This window comes from Salminus brasiliensis, chromosome 3 (assembly GCF_030463535.1).
Source record: "Salminus brasiliensis chromosome 3, fSalBra1.hap2, whole genome shotgun sequence".
NCBI classification, from domain to species: domain Eukaryota; kingdom Metazoa; phylum Chordata; class Actinopteri; order Characiformes; family Bryconidae; genus Salminus; species Salminus brasiliensis.
Window position 1 is genome coordinate 35,542,323 of NC_132880.1, and position 8,989 is coordinate 35,551,311.

The following is an 8,989-nucleotide window of genomic DNA, read 5'->3' on the forward strand; positions in this document are numbered from 1 at the left end:
AACCAAGATATGAACGCATGAGCTCTGATTGGTCTTTAATAAATGAGTACACCCCAGGCACGGTACTAAATCTATACATATTCTATGAGGTGGATATATTAAAAATGTTAATGCAAGATTATGAGCTCCACTTACCACATAGGGGCACTGTGTAGTTCTATAATTACAGACTGTAGTCCACCTGTTTCTCTTCATACTTTATTAGCCCCCTTTCTTCCTGTTCTTCAATGGGCAGGAACCCACAGGGCTGCCCACCACAGAGCATGTGTTATTTGGGTGGTGGGTCATTCTCAGCACTGCAGTGACACTGACATGGTGGTGGCAGTGTGTTAGTTGGTAGTGTATGTTGTGCTGGTACGAGTGCATCAGACACAGCAGTGCTGCTGGAGTTTTTAAACACGTGTCCACTCACTGTCCACTCTTCCCTGGTTGATGTAAAGTCAGACAGAACCTCATGTGTAATATCATTGAATTCTGCCACTGAAAATCGAGTTAAAGCCCAGAGTGCCAAATATGGGCATAAAGCCCACTACAGAAGGATGCACGAAAGTAAGTACGTGGCTAGGTCAACCGCTAGGCTGCACTAAGGGATTCCTATATTGTATTTGTATGGAGCATTAAAGACATTTAATATCATGATATCAAATTGATCATGATGATGATGATGATATGTAATAATAATAATAATATTTCAAATTGTGAATTCTGTCAAACTAATTAGAAACAGAGATGTATTACAGAATACTGCATGCTAAACACTATTCTAGGCCAATTGTTACATTATGTTAAATCATCCAGGTACAAATATCCTAACTAGTCTTTTTTATTATTTTAAGACCCATTATTCAGTAAGTACTAATGATTTAGTAGCTACTGTAAATTAATCAGAGACTGCTATGAAACAATATGCACTATATCATCACTGTCCAATGAAAAAACATGTATCTCCAAAATGGCGAATTTACAGAAGACAAAAAAAGCTCTTTACTCGGAATGGAAGTTAATTCCAAGTAACGTAGAGCATATCTACTGGTCTATTCGTCCAGAATGCTTAAAACAGTGTACAGAAGCAGCTGAAGGGGTCAAACCATGGAGAAAAATGGAGATGCATGTTTTTCATTGGACGACAGCGATATGTTGTTTAAGGGTAAGGAATTGGAAGTGTTAGGTCTTCTTTAAAACACATAGATAGTCAACAAAAACATGCAACACTGGTTAGTTTATGTATCAGTCTTAGTTTATGAGATCCTTCATGAAAGGTGATACAACTTGGGTAAAGCAACGACTCCACGAGAGAGAGGGATCAAAACATTGCTGTAAAAATTAAGGAAATTCTAATTGTTGGAGTCTGAATATTGTAAAAGTCCACATCAGCTGAGATGAAAACCCCATGATACAAGAAACTGAACTTCATTAAAAATCACTCCCCCTTGGGGAGTCCCATTGCAAGAAAGCCTTTCTCCAAAACAACCTTTTTTCCTGTTATTACAAACCAACACACTTTTGAGGGAATTGAGAGGAGCTTGCTTTCAATTTCAGTTTCTAAAGGTTTTCATGCCACAGTAGCAATAATCAATCAGAATAATAAGTTAGTGTACGCAGTGGAAATGTGCCTTTGATGCATGTTAGAAAGTATGAAATATGCTGATATAATTCACAGAAAGAACATAAGGCATTTTGAGCACAATCTTACACTAACTTCATTAACAATTTCTTGCAAAACCAATGCAACCATTAAAAAAACATACTTCACACAATCCTAAATTTTAAAGACTATATTAGCAAAACGGCCACATAAAGTCCACATACCACATCATTCAATATTGTCTTCTCATACACAATCTTTTACTATCCTCATTTAGGACCGCTTGGTTGCAGAGGTTTTTTCAGATTATGTTTTGAGTTGTGTGGTATTGCTTAGGTACCAGTAACAGACAAACCAATAGTAATACTTCTTATAATAATAATAATTATAATAATAATAATAATGCTGGTAGCCATAGACGTAGTTACATTATAAAAGTCAATCGATCCTTGACCAAAAAAAAAAAAAAAAAAAAAAGAATAAAGAGAAGCTGTTATTCAGCAACCCCTGAGATAAAGTGGAGGAGTTTGAGGGCATGTGATTCACACTTCCTCAAAGGAAGGTTTTCCATACAGAACATGATTCAGGAGGCACTAGCAGAGAAGAGAAAATATGAAACAGACAGAACTTCCGACAAAACATTCAAAAATAAGAAAAATGACATTCAGAATGAAAACCAAAGCATATGAAACTTAAATAGTCCATGCATATTTACACAGCAAGATTGGGTCCCTAAGAATTGTTGTTGTAGTGGTGGGGAATACAGTCATATAAATTGCTCTATTTTTTTTTCAATTTCTGCTGCAAAGAAGACACATACAAAATGTCATTCAAATCCTTTAACAGTCGATCTCAGTCTACTAAAACATGGTCCCGTAGGTGTGAAACTCTCACTTCAATTTTACACCAAAAAAAGGGAAGTCTGTCTAAAATGATAAGTTTGGGCTGACAACTGAAAGCTCTCGAAGGCCCTTGTATGATTGTCTTTGGTTTCTTCTTTTTAATCAACGCTAAGAATTCCAACCAATAGCTTCTGGTGTTGTGTAGTCATCCTTCACAAATCCAGACATCATCATACTCGTCACTGTAGCTATGTTTAGAAAATCAGCTAGGTATTAGCTAGGGAAATAACTACTACAGGGGGCACACTGAAATAAGCTCCTTACCCTTTCTCCGCTAATCCCCTGTTTAAGGTGTGTTCAATGTTTTCCTGCACTGTTCACTGAATTTCACTGAATGTTTCTTCATATAACCGTTTGCTGACTATTATTTAATGCATGCAGCAGATTTTTTCCCTTGTCGATTTACATTAAATGAGGTTGTGTTTGTAATTTTGCATACAGGGACCAACTGAAGATGAGGCTCAGGTCTCAGGAGAGTTGCCATATTACTAGATATAAAGAAAAAGAGGAGGAGGGGGAAAAAGAACACCCTCATACTTAGTCAGATGCTCCCATGTCCAACAAACAGCAGGAGGCTTACAGTAAAAGGCGGGGTGTCAGTACTAAAACTGGATATAAGACTCGAAGGGGAACTTAATATCTGGCCTGCCAGTTTTGAATTCAATCCACTGATCTTCCTTTCTTCTGTTAGTCTTAGAAGTTCTGCTGCCGACGCTTCTTGGCATCCATCGCATCGAGGATGGGCTGCCGCTTAGCGGTGTAGCGCTGTCGTAACTCCTCAATTTCTCGCTCCATCATGGGGTCCAGAGCACTGAGGCGCATTTGCAGCTCCTCAAAGTCTAAGTTTTTCAGCTGTATACAGAAAATATAGAGCATATACATAACAAACATTATCTTGTAACTTCAAATCTGTGACTGCCTTCCATTTTAGTTATGTGCATTGTAAGAAATGCTGATATTGCTTTATGTCCACATAGTTTTTATCAAAAGTATCTCTCCCTCTTTGAGTTTGAGCAATCTAGAGAGCTATAGCTAATATGAGCGCAGGTAATCTGGTGGCAGAATTTCTCATTCACAAAATAAGCACCTCTAGATTCACATGTACAGGACTGAGTAATTCAGATTCAGAGTAACTATCTCTACTGTCCAGGAAAGGATTTCAGCTAGATTTTGGAGCATTGCTGTGAGGATTTGATTGCATTCAGTAACAAGAGTGTTGGTGAGGTCAGGCTGTTGGATAATCACCACCCCAACTCATCCCCAACTCTTGAAAAGTATTGACCAGCTGTGTGCATTTGCACATGTGTGTCAACAATGGGTACAACTTAAAGTAGCTGAACACATTCTTTAGAAGGGGTGTGTAAGGAGCCTTTTAAAAGGTTTCAAGTGGATGTAAAGGTTCTTTTCCCATTTAAAATGTTCTTCATAGTCACATCTTTAATAACAAAACAAATGTATTATAATGCTATATTGTGCCCATTTTGAGCTGCATTTGATCATTGTCTAAATTAGTTTAAATCATTGCTGAGAACATTTGGTATTATACAAATTGAGCATCAACAGAAGACAAATGACAAGAAGTACATGTACTTACAAAATCAAAATCGCCATCTTGTGGAACTTTCCAGTTGTCAGGGAAAGCAGTCTTGTGTATAAGGTAAGGGTCTTGCTGGTTGTGATTGTAACTCTCCTGTGCTTTATTTGAATCCTGCTTGTCAAAGTAGTCCATAAAAGAGGGCCGCTGGGCTTGCGGTGCCGTAGGATTTCCTACAAGTATAAATAAATAAATATTAAAAAACATATCAGAATGGATAAGATCCAGAGTAAAGCTAGAGAATACGTCTAACGACAAATCAACACTCACTCCTCATTGAGCCTACATCTTCGTCCTCATCTTCGTCATCACTGTTGATCACCATGGTGCCCAAGTCTGACTCTAGCATGGTGCTACCGTGCTCGATCATGGTCTGTGCCCCATCACTCATCGTGCCCGTTGCCCGCATGGTGCCGGCGCTCTCTGAGCCGGATTTCACCATGGTGTGAGAGTCCACCTCCACCTCCTCCTCCTACAGGACAGAAATATAGCATTTGCTATAAACAACATATGCTGCCTCAATAAATGAACAAGTCAAGCAGTCAATACTGCAAGTTCAACAGAAAGAATAACATTAAATGCTACTCCTACAGAGTTGTCATCTTCCTCTTCCAGTTCTCTCTGCTGTTCCTGTTGTCTCTTTGCTTTCATGTCCATGGCTTCTGTGATTAGGTCCCTCAGTATGGTCACTGGCTTGGCATTGGTAATGAAGGGATGCTACAAAATAAAACAGAATTAAAGGCCCAACTGAAACAGAAAAACACTACAGGAATAGCACTACTAGTCCTGAATGTCAACATTTATAGGTCCAGATCCCATTAACAAATATATCGTCACTATCCTGCACATTTATAGGATGAGGAGGACGTAAAATATTTTATTCCAAGGCATTTCTATTGGTCTATTCTAATTACGTTGATGGTAAAGAAATGTCAAAAAAGGAGATGCAACATGCATTTTTGTGCAACAGCGATGACATGAACTCTGATAAAACATGGATGTCATTTAAATCGGCTTAGTGATGAGACCAACTGTATTCCAAAAAAGATAAGAATTACATTCAATTACAGTACGGCACAATTTCCATCGTTTTGGACATCTATTAATAAATGGACCAAACAATACATTTCACAAAAAAACAGCACAAAATGAAATTGTTATAGTTAACTGCATAAGGACTAGATAGCTGTAGTTTTACACACACCTGTAAGAGCTGAGTAGCTGTGGCTCTCTGTTCAGGATTTTTTACAAGACATTTCTTTACAAAATCTGTGAAATCATCACTCCACAGCTCTGGCTTCCTGAAGGTTGGTGGGGGATTTGTTGGAATCATGAAAATAGCCTAACAAAGAGGAAGGGCAGTTACAAAAACAATAAAACAAACCTTTTCACTATTTAATGTCAATCATGAAATTAGTAAGTCAGACTCACTCTCATTGGATGAATGTCTGCATAGGGAGGCTTGCCCTCTGCCATTTCTATGGAGGTGATGCCAAGGGACCAGATATCTGCCACACAATTGTAACCGATCTCCTGAATCACCTCAGGAGCCATCCAGAATGGAGTGCCAATTACAGTGTTCCTCTTTGCCATTGTGTCCTTTAGTAGACAACCAAACATGGCTGAAATTGATCTGACACTTCAAGACCGGAAGCTAAAATAGATTTAAAAAATTTATAATAACAAAAATAAAACGATACTTACAGTAAGTTGCCCAGCCACTCCAAAGTCAGCAAGTTTAGCATGTCCCTCAGTATTAAGGAGAATGTTCCCAGCTTTGATGTCCCTGTGGATTTTTCTCATGAAGTGCAAATACTCAAGACCCTTCAAGGTGGATTTAAGGATCGTAGCAATCTCATCCTCTGTGAGCTGAACGTTCGGAAATGGGAAAATTAAGTTATCATGTCGATCCCGTCATTATGTTATCGCAGGTCAAAAGCCATTTCCATTCTTTCCAAGCACCATGTGATCAGTGTACTTACTGTTTTGTTACGTAATCTGATGATATCGGATACAGAGCCAGCACCGCAGTACTCCATCACAATCCACAAATCTGTGTTCTTAAAATAACTGCCATAGTACTTCACCACATAGGGACTAGACCGAAGACAGACAGAAAGAAAGGGTGGGGAATAGAGAAAGGAGGAGATACAGAGAGTAAAAAGCCATTCACATCAATGTGTTATAATGTGTGCAGAGTCTTAAATGCTGCAGATTTGAGAGACGTGGGCCTGTTTTACCTGTCACACTGCTGCATGATGGAAATCTCCTTAATGATTTCCTGCAGGTCAGACTCCACAGGAACCTGCTTAATGGCCACTACCTGGCCCGATTCTTTGTGGATGGCTTTAAATACACTGCCATAGGACCTGAACAGACAAGTTGCAGCAGATACAAATGACTCAAAGACATTTGAAAAATCAAATGAAACTAATGGTTGTACAAAGTCTAGGCTTAAATTGATACTAAAAGCTAATATAGATTATAAACATACACTTCTACCATATTCTGTTGATCAAGTTTCATTACCCTTCTCCAAGTTTTTCCAGCACATCGAAGACCTCCTCGGGCTGCTTGGTTAGACTGTCTTCACTGAGCTTCTTCAGTTTACTGTCAAAACAGATAAGAAGAGGTTTAACCACTAACTATCATCAAGAAGGGTTGACTAACGACACATCTGTGTACAGACAGGATCCACCAGCTGCTGAGGATTTCCGTTGCTACTGTAAACACTGGTTAGCTACAGCACTAAGTTAGCTAGCTAACTATCAACCAAAGAAACCTAATAAACTGCCGGACGTCGTCAGGTAGACATCCATGGGTGACAAAGTGACATTTTCTGAGAATTCAAGAGACCACAGGGATGTCATTGTGTCCATCTTAGTGAACCTACACGCTCGGGACTGGAATTCAGCGCGATATCAGGCCTGTAAACAGCCATGTTGGGTAGCTATAGCTAGCTAACTGGGCGCTACTTACTTTTTAGGCACCGGCTGCTCCATTGCGCATAAAATGACTAAATAAATAGCTACTGTGTTGTGTCCTTCACCGATCAGAGAAGCTAAAAGCCTAATGAACACAATGGCAAATCATGTCCCGATAACTTGTAGTGAGTTCTTTCGTATTGTGAAGAACACTTGGCTTCGCTCTTCATCGCCGTTTGCTCACAGCCGAATGAAGTCGCAGACAACTGACACTCGGAAAAGCTTCAAAATAAAAGCCCCAAGACATTTTATTGCACTTGATAAAATATGTTACACAGGGATTAAACAGGGACGGAGCAGTAAGATCCCTATGCAATGTTTCCCTGTCATGATACAGTTCAGATCGGTTCCACAACATAACATACTAACCTAGCTACACAAATCAGGCCATTTATGTCTGTATCTAATCTCACTCACTGTGTGTAAATGAAAAAGCTAGCTAATTCGTTAAATGTAATACAAAATAGAAAATATAATTTTATTACATAGCAGTATATCATATCATTACATATTATTATTTATCAGTAACATATCAGTTGAGTAATAAATGTCATCCCCAAGCTAGAGGCTCTTTATATATAGGCATATAGGAAGGAAGTGGTCTGTTTAGTTATTTATGTTCAAGTACTGTTCAAGTCATGGATATCAAATTTACACTGGTTAAAGTTCATATGGGGAGATATTGTAATAATAATAATAATAGTAATAATAATAAAAATAATAATAATAACAACAACAATAATAATAACAACAACAACAATAATAATAATAATAATAATAATAATAATAATAATTCTCTTTTATTTTTTGTTAGTTAATCTTTGGAAAGATAAATATAATGGTTAAAAGGAAACAAGACTCCAACATATATACAATATGTTTTAAAAAATTATTTTAGAAGCTCAGAAACAAGTTTGTATGGTTTTGCATTTCCAAACAAACTCTTTGTTTTATGCCAATTTTGTGTCAACATAAAATTGCAAGACATTATTTATGATCACTATTACTATTTAAAATAAATATTAAGGGATATAACAGCTGCTATGTTACCATGTTACTGGTTTGGCAAGAAATCGTTCATAAGCACTCTATATTATATGAAATAACCCCAGGCCATCACTGTTACGGTGACATTACAGATGACATTAATTGTACCTAGTTTAGAAATAATTGTACCGTGTTTCTGCCTGTATTCACAGCATGTGCTGTCACAGTAGATTGCGCTGTCAGCATGAATATATCAAGCCATACATCACAGTAAATTGACCTGTCAGATGGGGCCCATGGTCACGATAAGGACAGAATCAGAACAGCCAATCAGTGATAAGGAAAAGAGAGTTAGTCTCTGTAGCTTGTCAAATACAAAACACAGTATGTTAGAATGAGTTCTGTGCAGAAGTTTGGATATCCTAAGCACTGCAAAGGCTCAGATTTCTTTTGGCAACCCTTTAGCAAACCAGGCCTAAGACACATCACTAACTGTAATCAGAAACTGTCAGTCGAATCAAATTTCCAGGTTTTTATAAATTCTCTGCCTCTTCAAACCGTGTGCTAACACTCATGAAACATAGGCTTTTAAGCCACTGTCTATAGATCTAAAAGTAATTGATGCACACAAGGCAGGGAGGGGGGGGGGGTCTATTCAATTCAATTCAAAATGTATTTATATAGAGCCGTTCACAACAAATGTCACAAAGCACTTTACAGAGCTCCAGGTCCACGCCTCTTATGAGCAAGCACCACAATGGAGGTGGTAGCGACAGTGGAAAGGAAAAACTCCCTCATGCTAAGAGGAAGAAACCTTGGGAGAAACCAAGACTCAGTCCGAGGAACCCATCTGCCTTAGGTTGACCCACACTGCATACTACAAACAAATAACATCACACAAAGAACTAAACAATGAAGATATATAAAAAGGTAGTCA

The 8,989-nt window shown here is 38.2% G+C and overlaps 1 protein-coding gene across 1 annotated transcript; it reads right to left on the reverse strand.

The window, feature by feature from the left end:
• Nucleotides 1-1,215: 1,215 nt before the first annotated feature.
• On the reverse strand, nt 1,216-7,255 carry stk3 (serine/threonine kinase 3 (STE20 homolog, yeast)). The gene is made up of 11 exons (XM_072675992.1): nt 7,061-7,255; nt 6,611-6,691; nt 6,322-6,450; nt 6,064-6,178; nt 5,786-5,950; nt 5,513-5,680; nt 5,286-5,423; nt 4,673-4,798; nt 4,352-4,553; nt 4,082-4,254; nt 1,216-3,339 (listed from the first exon to the last, which is right to left on the reverse strand). The coding sequence occupies exons 1-11, from the start codon at nt 7,081-7,083 to the stop codon at nt 3,181-3,183; spliced, it is 1,479 nt and encodes a 492-aa protein (XP_072532093.1). The 5' UTR covers nt 7,084-7,255; the 3' UTR covers nt 1,216-3,180.
• Nucleotides 7,256-8,989: the final 1,734 nt, after the last annotated feature.

Bases quoted from the DNA above. Each gene is read 5' to 3' on its own strand.
- stk3 (XM_072675992.1), bottom strand. From the start codon at position 7,083: ATGGAGCAGCCGGTGCCTAAAAA. The intron at 6,451-6,610 runs GTAATGAAACTT...TTGTCTGTTCAG, and splicing joins CTGGAAAAACTTGGAGAAGG to GTCCTATGGCAGTGTATTTA. The intron at 5,681-5,785 runs GTAAGTATCGTT...TGTCTACTAAAG, and splicing joins GAGTGGCTGGGCAACTTACT to GACACAATGGCAAAGAGGAA.